Here is an 18247-nt window from a genome sequence, read left to right on the forward strand (position 1 = left end):
CCTTCAACACACTTCTTATTTCGTTCTGTTGACATTTCAGTTATTTGATGCTTTTTCCCCTCCACTCAAACATAGACTAAAGAAAGTTAGAGCTGCATTAGTCATTAAAAACCAGAGTTCCTACTTCATTTTCAATTTGTCCTTTCAATTTAGTTTACTTTTATCTAAAATGATTCCTATCTAAATAAATAATATATAATGAGATTTCTTTTTTGTCTCTTTCTGCCGACTGGTTTGGGAAAATGTGTTAACAGTAGTAATTCGCACTCACTGAGAAGTTACGTCTCATGACTTGACTGCAAACGCTACATCTCAAAACACTGGAAAAGCCCACTGCTAATATTAGGGCCATTTAACACGGACATGATTGTTAATTCGTGGAAAACGTGGGGCAGTTCTACGCACTGCTTGTGCACCTAAAACCCTGATGCGTCAGTGTGTTATCGTTTAAAAAAAATAAGAGGTATCATAAAAATTTATTTAGTACTATCTTGAAGAACTATTTGACAACAGATATTCACATACTGTATATTCCACAAGACAAAAATAGTAACTGAATTTAAACAAATGATCTGGTTCAAAAGTTTACTTTCCCTTGGGTCTAAAAGGATTAGTTCACCCAAAAATGAAAATTCAGTCATTGTTTACTCACCTCTGTGTTGTTATAACTCCATATGATTTTCTTTCTTTTTCTTAACACAAAGGGAGAAATTTTGCCCAGTGATGTCATACAATGGCAGTTTATGGTGACCACTTCTTCAAGCTTCAAAAGGAAACAAAAGTATAATTCAGAAGTCTAAAAAAATATTGTATGTGACTCATGTCTTGTTCTGAAGGAATACGATAAGGTTTGGTGAGAAACAAACCGAAATCTGATATATTATTAGGTGAAACTCTTCACCGACCGTTGATCTCCTGTGCGCGTTCATGAGATAGATTGCACGCGAGCTTTAGAGCTACTGGCACCAGAGCAAACCCTTTAATATGGTGTGTTGCTTTCTCTATGATTAATGACTGTTTGTGTATTGTTCATGAGTCCCTGCTTTGTCCTGAGCTGTGAAGCTGCCCACATTTCTTAAGAAAAATACTGTACTTTCTTTGGTTTCCCAGCATCTTCTGCACATTTGAGTTCTTCCTATCAGTGGCTAAATGATGTGGACATCCAGCATTTGACACTTAGGACAATTGATGGACACATACATAACTGTTACAAAAGGTGCAAACATTCATTGATGTTCAAGAAGGCAACACAAGAACCAAGGGGATGCAAACTTTTGAACAGGATGATTTGTGTAAATTACAGTACATTTTGTGTAATGTAGCTTTTGAAGGGCAGTACTACATAAAATATATAATCTTTTCTCTTATATTTGCATACATTTTGAAAGGGGTGGGAAACGTATAGTCTGCAATATATAGTTTGTGAAAATGTGTATTTTATTTTATATTTTGTTTTTCACTTTAACCATATTTGAGCTTTTTTTAATTTACAAATTCCATGTAGCCTATTCTATCCATATCATTTCATATTACATGTGTAATTATGAGTAGACTTGACATGTCAGGTACACATTTTAACACAAAATTCACAAAATTGTGCCTATATTCAAAATACAATCCCCACATCTCAACATTTAAAGGAATGTTCCGGGTTCAATACAAGTTAAGCTCATCAACAGCATTTGTGGCATAATATTGATTATCACAAAAATTTATTTCAGCTCATCCCTCCTTTTCTTTAAAAAAAGCAAAAATCTGTGTTACAGTGAGGCACTTACAATGGAAATGAATGGGGGAAATGAAAGTGAATGTGGCCAATTTTTGGAGGGTTATAATTTGATAAAGCACTTGTGGGGGGCCTGGATAGCTCAGCAAGTAAAGACGCTGACTACCACCCCTGGAGTCGCAAGCTCGAATCCAGGGCATGCTGAGTGATTCCAGCCAGGTCTCCTAAGTAACCAAATTGGCCTGACGAGAGGAGAGGGAGAGAACGCTGTGCTGCTATTTTCCCCGACTGGTCTGAATAACTCACTGCTGCACGGTGTTGCCTGCTCTGTCTTGTCTGTCTGTGCGCTCTCAGTGTCCTCTTTGCTCTGCGACGTTATCACTGCGTGAGAAAAGGGGCATGTGGTGTGAGAACAGTGTCGATTGCGTGACTCTCACACTCAATGCGTGAGAGTTGGCAGCCTTGAATGTGGATATTTAATTTAAGAAGAAAAAAATCAGTGACACTACCAAAAACCAGGACTGTCCTATGTAAAAACTGGGACGTCTGGTCACCCAATCTATAATTACATTATAAACAAAACATGCCCAAAATAACTTAATATTTCATTGTGCATTTTATTGTGGAAAAAACGGTAAAAAAAACATATTTTAAGCAGCTCGTCAATGCTTTTAAAATAGAAAAACAATAAATAGGTGCTATTTATCTGTTTAGAGTTGCAGTCTGCTTTAGCAATAAAAAAAAATGTTCCCTGACTATTTAAAAAGTTACAGTTAATTCATCAAGGACCAGTTTAAGTTGACAGCACTGCATGGACCACAAGAGACTACAGATGTGTGGATACATTACGGCAAAAAAGACTTAATAGCCCAATATTAATAATACTTTTCAAAATTTTTATTTTGATATGTTGTTTTAGTAAACTGTGAGAGACATGATGTGGGTGACTTGACTTAATGTTCTTGACCACGACGAAACCGCGATGCAAGCACTATCTTGGCTGCACAAATGCCACGTGCGATTTTACCAGTTGTCAGGTCCCGTGCCGTACGAAACTGCCTTGTAGTTTCTAATACATTGGCTACATACCTGTCTTTATGTGTTCCTCGTGCCAGCCACCTCGGTAATCGATGTTATACAGCAGTCTCCATAGTAACATTCATTGGTTGACTGTGTGTGCCACTCTGCTGGTGTGTTTGCTCAACACGGTGAAACAAACTCTTGATACGTCTACGAAATCAGGGGGTCCATTTATTTTTGTTTCGTTATTATTTATTTATTTTGTCCATTGCATCACAAATCAAATGCCATGGACTCGGAAAACAATCCTGAGTCCCAAAGGCTCGAGTCCGAGTCAAGTTCGAGTTAAAATGCATTAAAATTGGACTCGGACTCGAGTCACAGTCTGAACTCAAGTACCCCAACTCTACTGTGCCGTACATACTATTTCTTATAAAATATGATTGAAACTGCACACAATATGCAGCGATAAACATTTGAAATATCTACACTGTCTTCACATGAATTTTTACATTTGGCGAGTGGCGTACCACAAAAAAACTAAAAAAGTTTTGTGTAAAAATGTTGTCACTTTTTTGATAGTCTGACAAATAATGATTCAAGAGGGAGATGTTGAAATCGCAGTTGATATCACTTCCAGTTCATTTATCACATCAGAAATGGAAGGTCAAGTTGAGCGCTTTGCATTGTGGTATACAGTATCTTGTACAATATGCTCTGTAGTATACTGCATATTTTGGCAAAAGTATTAGTATTTCATGAATATAGAAAATTCCTATACTGTGCACATAGAAATGGTTTGTTTTTGTGAACTTAGCTAATTTGAGAACTGAATGATCTAACGGTCAACATTACTACATAACCAGCCCACAAACGCATACAGCACAATGTGGTCTTTGCTTACGATGTGGCGGGAGCCGTTGTGCCAATAGGGTTGGGAATTGTAAGGAATTTTACGATTCCAGTTCCGATTCCTTATCGGTTTCAGTAACGATTCCAGTAATTCTTTTAGCACTTTTTTAAAAAGAATTATTTGGAAATGAGAAATGCAATTCTTACTGCATTAACTACCCTCTGCTGTCTGTTACCAAGTAACGAGATCATTTTAGATTTCTACAGAACAGAACTAGTCAGAAATAAATGTAATACAGTTCTTGTAAAAGGTGTGTTTGCAGACTTTTTAGAGACATAAATACAATCCAATAATAGATCCTTACTATATTTTAAATAAATCTAAACCAACAGGAAATGTAATGGCATATTTCATTAATTCATTTATTATTTTATAAAATTCCACTTATTTCAACAAAACTTTTGAATCTTTAATTATACATTAACAACCAGTAACTGCCCTGCTTGAATTAATAGAGATACAGGTCATCATTAAATAAACAGTAACAGTTTAGACCATGTTTTGTAACCTAATGTTATACTTTAGGCTTGTGAGACTTTGTGAGACAGTTCTTATTTAATTTCGAGTTGGACATTCAGAACTTGCACATCGTATAAGATTACTTGTATACTTGAAGCGCTGTATGATTTGCGCTGTAGATTCAAAAGAACCGGCTCATTAGAATGGTTCTTTCGGGATCGGACTATACCGGAAGGGCATATGTTTCGCGCTGTAAAAAGAACCGGCTCGAGACTCCTTAGATCGGGAATTAAATACACTGGTAGAGCTGTGTGTTTTATGCTGTAGAGTCAGTAGAGGGCAGTGCTGCTGCAGAGATGCACTGCTGGAAACACTGTCAGAGTGCTTGAAGATGGTGTTCCAGCCGCATCGGCGGAAAATCGCATGCTGGAGAACCGTTAACAGAACCGAGTCACTAAGATCATATGATTCTGGTATTTTTTAAAGAATGGAACTTTGGTTCCCAACCTTAGTGCCAATACAGATGAATGAGAATCAAGCGAGTAAAAAACAATAACTCCGTGTTTTGAATCACAATACACCAAACATAATAAATAAAGAACACTTACTTGAACTGTAAATCCCAAGAATTCTCCAGCTACGCAAAAAACATATACAGTAAATAACAGGGAGACTTCACTTTCATTCGAGACTTAGCCCACGGGCCATATTATAATATAAAAATAAGAAGAATCCTTCCTTCCATGACTTAAAAAATGACCACCCTACCTGTCAAATAACAATTATATTAAGCGCAACACTAACACCGGTTCAGAACTTTACATGAACAAACTTCAGGCACACAATAAACAAATCAAACACATTTTAATTTACATTGCAGAGGATCAAACAATAAATTCAAAGTCATTTAACAACATAAATTTGCAATTGTCGTTTATCGTAATATTTTTGAGAATAAAGTAAAAATTACAAGAAGAAAGTTGAAGCATTATGAGATTAAAATTGTAATATTTTGAGATTAAATCGAAAGTATCATCTCAGTAGGTAGGTTTCCATGACAGCAGGGCTGCCTGCTAACAGGCGTTATACTTCCTAACCAGCTGATTTTATGACTATGATTCAGTTAGCTAGTTGTGTGTGTATAACTTTGCCTGCGTCTTTAGCGACACGTACAGTTGAAATCAGAAGTTTACATACACCTTAGCCAAATACATTTAAAGGTGCAATATGTAACAATTTTCATGTAATATTTGCCCTTTTTTTGCCAATATGTGAACGGCTTGTAACGCATCTTAAAAAATTAGCCCTTCCCGGTCTTCCTAGGTTGCCTATTAAAGCCTGTAGGCTGATTTTCATGCGAAGGGAGCGGGTCGGTTTTACCAGGAAAATCCAAAGGATGTGACGTTTATGCGTGCTCCAGAGAGCCTTGCCTCAGTGCTTCTCTTTGCTATTCAACAGCGACAACAAATTGCAACACTAGGTAACATTACTTTAGAGATGGAATCCAGCAAACATCCGGCTCCCAGCACAACACCGACTCCTACACAAACTCCAAGTAAGCCCAAAAAAACAACAACAAACATTTATCTACTGAATCCCATCTAGCTAAGCAGGAACGTGATCGTGGTCGAGTGAAAACTAGAGTGAACGTCGGCAGGGCATTTGATTCCTGGAGGGACCTTCGTTTGGTTTTGGGGATCAAAACCGACCCTAATTTGGCATTCTTCTTATTGGACAGGTAAGCTTACATAACTGCAAAGCAAGTGAAATATAGTGCCATAAGGATTGATCTGTGTCATTTTAGCTAACTTGATCTTGCCTGCTAATGCTGACGAATTGCAAGCTACCTTGCTTCGTAACTTTCAAATAAATTCAACGATCTTCTCTTTATACTAAAAGTCAGGTATACAGGATACATATATGCAAATATGCTGGTTTCTTGATCGTAGTACAACATATGACATACAAAACATACAATAGTGCAACATAACAGTGCAGTTCAACAGTAAACTGTCTGGTATAGTCAGTAGTATGTAGCTGTATGTGTGTATCAGTATGCTATGTTAGCTGATAAGTAGTTTTAGTTTAGTCTTAAAGTTTGTAGTAAAACAATCATTAACTGTGTATTTTAATTATGCTACCTCATCTGTCAGCCTCATGCCGGTGAATCATGTTCAGTCTCTTTGTACGTTACGTCATTGTTTTGGCCGACACTAGCGTCCCTATGGAGTGTGTGCACGCACGCACGCACGCACGTACGGCGCGAGCACGAGAAACAGGTAGCTGGCTGCAGTTCACTTAACGGCCACAGGTGTCATTAATAACAAGTGTTTCTGAATCTTACATACTGCACCTTTAAATTCAGTTTTTCACAATTCCTGACATTTAATCTTAGAAAATATTCCCTGTCTTTGGTCAGTTAGGATCACTTCTTTATTGTAAGAATGATTTATTTCAGATTTTATTTCTTTCATCACATTCCCAGTGGGTCAGAAGTTCACATACACTTTGTTAGTATTTGGTAGCATTGCCTTTAAATTGTTTAACTTTGGTCAAATGTTTTGGGTAGCCTTCCACAAGCTTCTTACAATAAGTTGCTGGAATTTTGTCCCATTCCACCAGACAGAACTGGTGTAACTGAGTCAGGTTTGTAGGGCTCCTTGCTCGCACATGCTTTTTCAGTTCTGTCCACAAATTTTCTATCAGATTGAGGTCAAGTCTTTTTGATGCCCACTCCAATACCTTGACTTTGTTGTCCTTAAGCCATTTTGCCACAAATTTAGAGTTATGCTTGGGGTCATTGTCCATTTGGAAGACCCATTTGCGACGAGCTTTAACTTCCTGGCTGATGTCTTGAGATGTTGCTTAAATATATCCACATAATTTTCCTTCCTCAAGATGCCATCTATTTTGTGAAGTGCACCAGTCCCTCCTGCAGCAAAACACCCCACAAAATGATGCTGCCACCCCCATGCTTCACGGTTGGGATGGTGTTCTTCGGCTTGCAAGCCCTCACGCTTTTTCCTCCAAACATAACAATGGTCATTATAGCCAAACAGTTCAATTTTTCTTTCATTAGACCAGAGGACATTTCTCCAAAAAGTAATATCTTTGTCCCCATGTGTACTTGCAAACTGTAGTCTGGCTTTTTTATGGCAGTTTTGGAGCAGTAGCATCTTTCTTGCAGAGCAGCCTTGCGGGTTATGTCGATATAGGACTCGTTTTACTGTGGATATAGATACTTGTCTACCTGTTTCCTCCAGCATTTTCACAAGGTCCTATGCTGTTGTTCAGGGATTGATTTGCACTTTTCGCACCTAACTATGTTCATCTCTAGGAGACAGAATGTGTCTCCTTCCTGAGCGGTATGATGGCTGCGTGGTCCCATGGTGTTTATACTTGCGTACTATTGTTGTTACAGATGAACGTAGTACCTTCTGGAGTTTGGAAATTGCTTGCAAGGATGAACCAGACTTGTGAAGGTCCAAAAAAAAAAATGTCTGAGGTCTTGGCTGATTTCTTTTGATTTTCCCATGATGTCAAGCAAAGAGGCACTGAGTTTGAAGGTAATTAAAATACATCCAAAGGTACACCTCTGCTTAAAGACACAGTTAACTTAGTGTATGTAAACTTCTGACCCACTGGAATTGTGACATAGTCAATTAAAAGTGAAACAGTCTGTCTGTAAACAATTGTTGGAACAATTACTTGTCATGCACAAAGTAGACGTCCTAAACGACTTGCCAAAACTATAGTTTGCTCATATTAAATTCATGGAGTGGTTAAAAAAAATAGTTTTAATGACTTCAACCTAAGTGTATGTAAACGTCTGACTTCAACTGTACCTGATCCAATCGTCTAGATGTATAACATAGGCTATATTTAAAAAAATTACTGCAAAGTTTATCATTGATATCGAAAATGTATTTTTCCGATAAATACCAATATTGTTGTATCTGCCAGCACTACGGTGACGCATACCTTTTCATGACGAAATTCCGAGGGTGAAGTACAGTCATCTCAATGGGTATCCACGCAATCGTAAATTTTGTGCCGTGAACTTTCCCTTGTGGATTTTGTGTGGAGTTCAAGTTTGGTGAACATTGACAGGTGAATTTGCTGTGCTTGGCAATGATTTCTGTGTGGGTGGTGCTTCGTACACAGCTACATTGATATTCTGCAGCCTTAAGCATTCTCTGCTAAATGTTTGAAGTGAAGCAAAATGTATTCCTTTATTTAATTTCTTTTACATTCTATCAGTTGTTAAATGCCACTTTCATGTTGTAGGTGGATGTGTGGTGTTCACAAACACAGCAAAGGATTGTGGGATATTATCAAGCTAATGCCAGTGTATCAGACAGCAGGTAAACCTCTTCATTATAGTCTGATATTCAGGTGCATGAAACAGTATGCATTTAACATTTTTCATAATTCCTTTTAGCCCCACACCGTGTGCACTAAAGATAGCAGACAAGATCTTCGAGCAGTGTAACAGTGCTGTGTTACTTATGGTAATTCTGAAGTTCATTATATAGTGTAAAATATCACCTTTGCACAAAAATGTTACCTTTTTTTAATGAAAAGCAAATGTTTATATCTCAGATTGACGGAGAAAAGATGTTTCCTGGCTGCCGTGTGCCACCAATCGTGATATATGAGCGTAAAGATGCGCGCTGGGCCCTCAAAGACAAACACACGTAAGCGAATCTAAATTAATACACTTCTTCATCACACTTCATAATAATGCTGTATATTCAGTTATTCATGACCTGTGTGTATTCATTAGAATAATGCTTCGGCAATGGGAAGAAACTTGCTCAATTGCCAATCAGCTGTTCAGCTCTGGCGATCAGGCACTCTTAGTGGATTTTGACAGCCATTTGGATGACATCAAAAAAGACTGGACCAATCAAAAGCTCAATGCCAAGATCATGGAACTCATCTCCCCAGCCAACGGAAATGTATAAATGATGTGTATTGATACACTAAATCAGTCATTCACAAACTTTTTTCTGTATATGTCACTCTTATTATTCTATATTATTATGATTATTTAACTACACTCATGATACCTGATTGAGTAACATATATGTGATAAAAATGACAGTCTCTTGATACCGCAATTATTTGAAGTGCCTTGAGGCATAAAAGATACAAACACTATTTCCAAATATGCAGAAATATGTTTGTCTTCCAGTTTAATTCTGTATGATTCAAAATGACTGTGCTTTGACCTTTTAGAAAAACAAAAGTAAAGAAACACCAACATAGTATTCCATTAGTCCCATGTTATGAACATATTTTCTTTAATTTTATCTACTGAAAAATTAGTAATAAAAAAAAAAATGCATCTTATGTGGATACTAGTTTCAGATTCTATTTTGAACTCTCTGTATTTAAACTTTAAAATCACTAATAAACTAGATCCTCGAAACTGTCAAAATGTTGGATTGTCTGTTTTATATACTTAATAAAAGATGATCAGAGGTACAGTTTTTACTCTAACAGAATTTTACAGTTTTTTTGTTTATAAAACTTTTTTTCCGTCATGTAGAGTACTGCATATTTCACTATATTAGAGTTTTATTAATGGCTTTTGGCACTTGCTGTAACCTTGAATCCACCTGCTCTGATAATTCACAGGCTGTTGTTTCTTTACAGCAAAGTGAAACAGTTTAGAAAAGTGTAGAGCGGAGAGTCACGTGATGCCATGCGAGGATCGGACGTGTGAACGGCGAGCTCTGCGCACTTTGCTAGTTTTAATACCTTTTAATGACATAAACAGGTGTGATTCGATACACTCTGTCATTGTCCTCCTAGAACAGTTATGTCTCTGGAGACATTAAAAGACACTTACATACTCAGGCTGACACCCCTGAGAAGGCCGCGGACCAGGGTGTCGATTTTGGTCGGAGAGATGAGGGAAATGCGGCGAGAGATGTTGAACATGTCGGCAATGATGACGAAGGTCATTGCTGACTTGGAGGATCTTGCAGTGAAACGTCAAATGATCACCGTCATGGAGATTAAATTCTCTGAGGTGGTTACGAGAGTAGGGGATGTCGAGAAATGGATCGATTATCTGGAGTCATCGGAAAGGGAATTATCTGCTAATCCACTAGCAACCAAGGTGGATTGGGAGCATGTCTGGGAGAAGTTGGAGGACATGGAGAACCGCAGCCAGTGGAATAACGTCCGTATTGTCAGAATTCCTGAGGCTGTGGTGAAATTCCTGGACGGGCTCTTTCCGAATTTGCTTGACATAACAGGCCATAAGCTGGAAATCGAGCAAGCTCACAGGGTTCCTTCTCGGTGATCTGCGGAGGGAGACAGGCCCCGATCAATTCTGGCCAAATTTTTGAGATCATCTGATAAAGATCTTGTTTTATGCGAGGCGAGGAGTAAAGGAAGGCTTTCTTGGAAAAACGACATCATTTTCTTGTTCCCAGACTTTGTGAATTCGACGAGAGAAACGTGATCGATTCAAGGAATGCAAGAAACTCTTACATCAACGGAAGGTCGCTTTTGCTCTGATATTCCCGGCCAAATTGAGAATAGATGCTAAGGATGGCCGTAAAACATTCACATGTCCACAGCAAGCGATGTCCTTCATTAAGTCAATGGAGTAAGTTATCTTGTGGTATTCGCGTTGCAGCCGAGTGGGCCGACTCACTGAACATTCACTTGACTGTTCAAGGAAACTGAGTGCCTTTTTGTTCTTTTTGTGCTGGTTCCACCTAGCAGCTGGAGTTTGTTTTGTGGAGTAACACACCTTCGGGACAGTTTTGTGGATGAATCTACATGCTCTTTTTGTTTATTCTGCCTATTGGCTGGAGTTTGTTTTATAGATTATCTTTTGTTGTGTAATTCTGTCTCACAAAATTTGTATTGAGCAATCTTACGGCAAAGTTGTCGCAGGGGCTCTCATAGGCGTACATGGGCTGTTTGAGTTTAGAGGGCTGGACGCTAGTTGGCACTGTCGTGCGTGGGGTTAATGCTCATGTTTTTCTTTTTTCTGTTTGGTTCTGGAGGATGTTCAGGGTTTGATTGTTGCACTAATGTTGGAATGTGGTTTTTATAATTTAGTTTTTGACACAGTCTATTTTTTCTTATATGTAAAATATGTCAAAGGTTAATATGAGTGGATTGTCTCTCTCCACGTGGAATGTGAATGGGTTGGGGCACCCCATAAAAAGGAAGGAAGGTTATTTCTCTTCTTAAGCGTAAGAAATATCTTTCCCCGCAGGAAGCTGAAAAATTTGGGAAGATATGGGGTGGACATGTTTTCTTTAGTGCTGGCTCAAGTAAGAGCAGGGGAGTCATTACACTGATAAGTAAGCATCTACAATTCTTATGCACAAATACGTCTTATTTTGGCTAATATTTACGCACCTAATGTTGATGATCAGGGCTTTTTATAGATCTTGAAGGGATGTTGCAAGTCGCTGGCACCCCTCATGATATAATATTGGGAGGAGACTTTAATCTTTTGATGGACTCAGTCCTTGATCATAGTGAAGCAAAAGTGTGCAAGCCCCCTAGAGCAACACTGACGCTTCACAGGATGTGTAAAAATCTTGGTCTTACAGATATTTGGAGACATTTGAACCCATCTGGTAGGGACGGTAAATTTTTTTCATCGGTCCATAAGATTTATTCAGGAATATTTTTTTATTTATATCTAAGTCCCTCGTTTCATCTGTTGTTGATTGCTCAATTAGAAACATTTTAGTCTCAGATAATGCCCTGGTGTGTTTAGAGGTTTTGCCACATATGGAGAAAAGGAAATCATATAGTTGGTGCTTTAATGTATCCCTTTTGCAAAATCCTGAATTCCAACAAATGTTAAAGGCTAATATCAGTGTTTATATGGAGACCAACTGGTCCTCAGCATCCACTGTTGGCGTTGCTTGGGAGCCACTTAAGGTGGTTCTTAGGGGCCGGATCATAGAGTATGCCTCTTTCACCAAAAAATCCAAAGCACAAGAACTCGTGGAATAGGAAGGGAATATTAAAAGTGACGAGGCAGAGCTGATGAGCAGAATGTCGTCTGATGGCCTCAGAGAATTGACCTGATTGAAATACAGATATAATACAATTTTTTCGCGGAAGGTGGAGTTTTGGCTATTCAGGGCAAGACAGTCATACTTTGAGTCGGGGACAAGGCAGGAAAACTTCTGGCTAGATATGTAAAACAGAGAGTTTTTTTCTACCATTCTCTTAGTGAAATCTGCTGGTGGTGAAATATTGACCTCTGCCATTGATATTAATAATGCTTTTAAAGAATTTTGTCTTGATCTCTATAGTTCCACATCTTCATCTACTGATGAAGATATTAGAAAATTTGTGGAACCATTTGAACTTCCTAAACTGACGGCTGACGCTGACTAACACCACTGGCGTCGCGAGTTCGAATCCAGGGCGTGCTGAGTGATTCCAGCCAGGTCTCCTGAGCAACCAAATGGGCCCGGTTGCTAGGGAGGGTAGAGTCACATGGGGTAACCTCCTCGTGGTTGCTATAATGTGGTTCTCGCTTTTGGTGGGGCACGTGGCGAGTTGTGTTTTGATACCACGGAGAATAGCGTGAAGCCTTCACACGCGCTATGTCTCAAGCCATGTGATAAGATGCGTGGATTGACGGTTTCAGACACAGAGAGGCAACTGAGATTCGTCCTCTGCCACCCAGACCGAGGTGAGTCACTATGCCATCACGAGGACTTGGAGCGCATTGGGAATTCCAAATTGGGGAGAAAAAATTTTTTTTTCTTTATTTTCTTCTCAACTCTAAAGGTTGTCTTTTGTTTTCTTATATTTTGGATTTATTTATGGAGGGGTCAACAACACCTATAGTGAAAAGAATACCATCCCCACTGTGAAGCATGGTGGTAGCTCACTGATGTTTTGGGGGTGTGTGAGCTCTAAAGGCACGGGGAATCTTGTGAAAATTGATGGCAAGATGAATGCAGCATGTTATTAGAAATTACTGGCAGACAATTTGCATTCTTCTGCACGAAAGCTGTGCATGGGACGCTCTTGGACTTTCAAGCACGACAATGACCCTAAGCACAAGGCTAAGTTGACACTCCAGTGGTTACAGCAGAAAAAGGGGAAGGTTCTGGAGTGGCCATCACAGTCTGCTGACCTTAATATCATCGAGCCACTCTGGGGAGATCTCAAACGTGTGGTTCATGCAAGATGACCAAAGACTTTGCATGACCTGGAGGCATTTTGCCAAGAAGAATGGGCAGCTATACCACCTGCAAGAATTTGGGGCCTCATAGACAACTATTACAAAATACTGCACGCTGTCATTGATGCTAAAGGGGGCAATACACAGTATTAAGAACTAAGGGTCTGCAGAATTTTGAACAGGGGTCATTTAATTTTTTTCTATGTTGCCATGTTTTGTTTTATGATTGGGCCATTCTGTTATAACCTACAGTTGAATATGAATCCCATAAGAAATAAAAGAAATGTGTTTTGCCTGCTCACTCATGTTTTCTTTAAAAATGGTACATATATTACCAATTCTCCAAGGGTATGCAAAACTTTACATTATACACACACACATACATACACACACAATAATCATACTAACTATATTACACTACTCTCTCCACACCCCACCCGAGGACCCACCAAAACCTCGAAATACCTGCCCTTTTGGATTTCTGCCGGGTCATCACACACACCAGATGTAATGGAAATGGCAAAGGCTGTAAAAAACAGTCTCAAATTCCTACTTTAATTCCCTGAGCAACAGCAACAGCATTGGCCCTTATCAATCATGGCTTCCTAATAATCCCCATCCATTAACTGGCTCTATAACTCCACTCTCTCCTCTCCACCAATAGCTGGTGTGTGGTGAGTGTACTGGCGCACTATGGCTGCCGTCACATCATCCAGGTGGATGCTGCACACTGGTGGTGGTTGAGGAGAGTCCCCTGTTCATTGTGTAAAGCACTTTGAGTGTAGTGTCAGAAAAAGCGCTATATAAATGTAATGTTCATTCATAAATCATAGAAAACCTGCAGCCAGTTTAAACATAATTTAAACTTTATTTCCATTATTTAATGCATCACAGACAAATTACAAATAGCGCAAACCCATTAGACATGAGTCAACCCAATATAATACATTAGCGTTGGATGATCTGGATTATATAAATTCTAGGCTACTCTTTATCGATGAAAATATACATTGTAATATAACATTCTATTTGTAGTGAAATGCATAATTTTTGCTAATGCAACTAGTTTATCATTACGCACATTTCCAAATAGCCTGTATAGGATACTGTGCAGTGGCTTGAGAAACACAAAAGTGTGCAGGCTATTTTCATAAAGCAACAATTTGCAGTAAAATGTACAATGAAACAATGCCATGTTTACTACTGATAATGTTTAATATTATTTGGGTGGGACAACTATATATAGAAGTATTTTGTTGATGATCAAAGACATTTATTACCACTTAACTACCTACCAGTTTCATATACCGTATTTTCCGGAAATAAAGTCGCACCTGACTATAAGTTGCACCAAGTCAAAAACCAAACGGGGAAAATCTATGTCGTTCTGTCAGTCAGCGCAAATGCCCAAAATAAGGCAAAAATAAGTTTTCAGCAACGAGCTGAAAGCTGATCCATGTCTTCACGCAACACGTGAAAATGTAAGCGGGGGTGTGTTCTGAATGTTCATTTTCCCCATGAGCACAGAGGTAAATCAGACAAGTGTCACATTCAGACAGCTACACTTCACTTTTTACATAGTACAAGCACTTAAAGGAATATTCCGGGTTGAATACAAGTTAAGCTCAGCCGACAAATATATATATATATATATATACACACACACACACACACACACACAAATGTGTGTATATCACATAGGTGTTTGGCTCCTTTTTAAATCATAATGGTAACAGAAATCACCCAAATGGCCCTGATCAAAAGTTTACATACCCTTGAATGTTTGGCCTTGTTACAGACACACAAGGCGACACACACAGGTTTAAATGGCAATTAAAGTTTAATTTCCCACACCTGTGGCTTTTTAAATTGCAATTAGTGTCTGTGTATAAATAGTCAATGAGTTTGTTAACTCTCACGTGGATGAATTGAGCAGGCTAGATATTGAGCCATGGGGAGCAGAAAAGAACTGTCAAAAGACCTGCGTAACAAGGTAATGGAAATTTATAAAGATGGAAAAGGATATAAAAAGATATCCAAAGCCTTGAAAATGCCAGTCAAGTGGAAAATTTGTGGATCTCTTGATACCAAGCCAAGGTCGGGTAGACCAAGAAAGATTTCAGCCGCAACTGCCAGAAGAATTGTTCGGGATACAAAGAAAAACCCACAGGTAACCTCAGGTGAAATACAGGCTGCTCTAGAAAAAGACGGTGTGGTTGTTTCAAGGAGCACAATACAACGATACTTGAAGAAAAATTAGCTGCATGGTCGAATTGCCAGAAAGAAGCCTTTACTGCACCAATGCCACAAAAAAGCCTGGTTACAATATGCCCGACAATACCTTGACACACCTCAAAGCTTCTGGCACACTGTAATTTGGAGTGACGAGACCAAAATAGAGCTTTATGGTCACAACCATAAGCGCTATGTTTGGAGAGGGGTCAACAACACCTATAGTGAAAAGAATACCATCCCCACTGTGAAGCATGGTGGTAGCTCACTGATGTTTTGGGGGTGTGTGAGCTCTAAAGGCACGGGGAATCTTGTGAAAATTGATGGCAAGATGAATGCAGCATGTTATTAGAAATTACTGGCAGACAATTTGCATTCTTCTGCACGAAAGCTGTGCATGGGACGCTCTTGGACTTTCAAGCACGACAATGACCCTAAGCACAAGGCTAAGTTGACACTCCAGTGGTTACAGCAGAAAAAGGGGAAGGTTCTGGAGTGGCCATCACAGTCTGCTGACCTTAATATCATCGAGCCACTCTGGGGAGATCTCAAACGTGTGGTTCATGCAAGATGACCAAAGACTTTGCATGACCTGGAGGCATTTTGCCAAGAAGAATGGGCAGCTATACCACCTGCAAGAATTTGGGGCCTCATAGACAACTATTACAAAATACTGCACGCTGTCATTGATGCTAAAGGGGGCAATACACAGTATTAAGAACTAAGGGTCTGCAGAATTTTGAACAGGGGTCATTTAATTTTTTTCTATGTTGCCATGTTTTGTTTTATGATTGGGCCATTCTGTTATAACCTACAGTTGAATATGAATCCCATAAGAAATAAAAGAAATGTGTTTTGCCTGCTCACTCATGTTTTCTTTAAAAATGGTACATATATTACCAATTCTCCAAGGGTATGCAAAACTTTACATTATACACACACACATACATACACACACAATAATCATACTAACTATATTACACTACTCTCTCCACACCCCACCCGAGGACCCACCAAAACCTCGAAATACCTGCCCCATTTCCGGACAAACAAATCTAAGCCACCCCGTCTTCTCGATGACACCTCCTCATAAGCCGCCACCCTCCCCACCTCCGTGAACCACTCCGGATATGGGGGTGCACCAGCTGACCTCCAACCTCTCAAAATAACCTGCCTGGCGATCATCACACAGGTCAGAACCCAATTCTCTATATGACTATCCCCCACATCAATGACCGCCCTGTCGGGGGGGGGGGTGCTTACCGATACACAATCTTGGGTTCTGCCATATGCTCGAGGCAGCATTTAAATAAATATCAGGATTTAAACATTCTGGACACTTTTGTCCATACCAAGTGTACATGCGAAATAACGGGGTGTGACTTAACTTCTCCGGTTAGTTTATTAGAGAGGCTTTGCAATGGCGAAAAAGGGGTAAGAACTTCCTATACCAAACCAGGGAGGGGCTCTTTCAGGTGGAAGAGACCAATGAGCCAAATGTCTGAGACTGAACGCATAGTAATAAAACAAAATCTTGGGTAGGCCTAGCCCACCTTTGTCAATCGGCCTATGTAACTTGTTGAAATGCAGTCTGGGACGCTTACCATTCCAAAGGAAGGACTTCACTATGCTATCAAATTGCTTGAAATAAGAGAGGGGGACATCTACAGGGAGAGATTGTAGCAGGTAGTTAAATTTTGAATACAATTCAATTGAATAACATTAACCTTCCCAATCATACATTTAATGAAGCCCACCTGCCCACATCGGTCGAAAACCTTTTTATTAAAGGGTCAAAATTAACTCGAAAGCCGTTACTGGACAGTACGCTGTCAGGGCTAAAGCTTCGGATTTAGACCAACTGAATTTGTATCCTGAGAGCTTGGAAAAAGAGTTAATAATTCTGTGGAGGCAAGGCATAGATCTAGCAGGGTCAGAGACAAATAATAAAATATCATCTGCATAAAATAAAAGCTTATGTGCCACACCTCCCGCCAGCACCCCTGGAAAATCATCCTCCTTTCTTATCGCGGCTGCTAATGGTTCTAGGGCAAGACAGAACAATAATGGGGAAAGAGGGCAACCCTGCCAGGTGCCCCTATCCAGAGTAAAATAATCGGAAATTAATCAATTTGTTTGCACCGCTGCTACAGTGTGTCTATAAAGTAACTTAATCCAACCAATAAATGTACTCCCGAACCCATACATTTCCAAAATCTTAAAATGATAATCCCATTCTACCATATCAAACACCTTTTCGGTGTCAAGTGAGATGGCAGCGACCGGAATCTGATAATTCGCTACTGACCACATGATATTGATGAAACGCCTGATGTTATCAGAAGAGCTACGGCCCCGAATAAACCCCACCTGATCTATTTGTATAAGAGATGTCATAACTTTACATAATCGGTTAGCCAAAATTTTTGCCAAAATTTTTACATCTAGCTGGATCAAGGAAACTTCCTGTGTGTATTGAGGGATTACCATTCTTTAATGATTCCGTATAAACTTCTAACAAAAGTGGAGCCAGTTCTGTAGCATAAAATCTAAAAACTTCAGCGGCAAAACCGTCTGGCCCTGGAGCCTTGCCTGTAGGCAAGGCCTTAATTACCTCGTAAAGCTTCTCCAAGTTTATCTCAGAATCAAGAGAATTTTTTTGCTCAGTTGTCAATTTAGGGAGTTCTAATGGTTCCACAAATTTTCT

The 18247-nt window shown here is 39.3% G+C and overlaps 1 protein-coding gene across 1 annotated transcript in view; it reads left to right on the plus strand.

Moving 5' to 3' along the window:
* Nucleotides 1–9561, plus strand: part of LOC127427150 (ER membrane protein complex subunit 9-like) — a 24520-nt gene extending 14959 nt beyond the window's left edge. Inside the window, exons 3-6 of the mRNA XM_051674582.1 lie at nucleotides 8406–8482; nucleotides 8560–8629; nucleotides 8721–8815; nucleotides 8905–9561. Of these exons, the coding sequence (XP_051530542.1) occupies nucleotides 8406–8482; nucleotides 8560–8629; nucleotides 8721–8815; nucleotides 8905–9085 (423 nt within the window). The 3' untranslated portion in view covers nucleotides 9086–9561. The remainder of the gene's footprint in view (nucleotides 1–8405; nucleotides 8483–8559; nucleotides 8630–8720; nucleotides 8816–8904) is intronic.
* Nucleotides 9562–18247: the final 8686 nt, after the last annotated feature.

Source organism: Myxocyprinus asiaticus, chromosome 36 (genome assembly GCF_019703515.2).
Source record: "Myxocyprinus asiaticus isolate MX2 ecotype Aquarium Trade chromosome 36, UBuf_Myxa_2, whole genome shotgun sequence".
Taxonomy (NCBI): Eukaryota; Metazoa; Chordata; class Actinopteri; order Cypriniformes; family Catostomidae; genus Myxocyprinus; species Myxocyprinus asiaticus.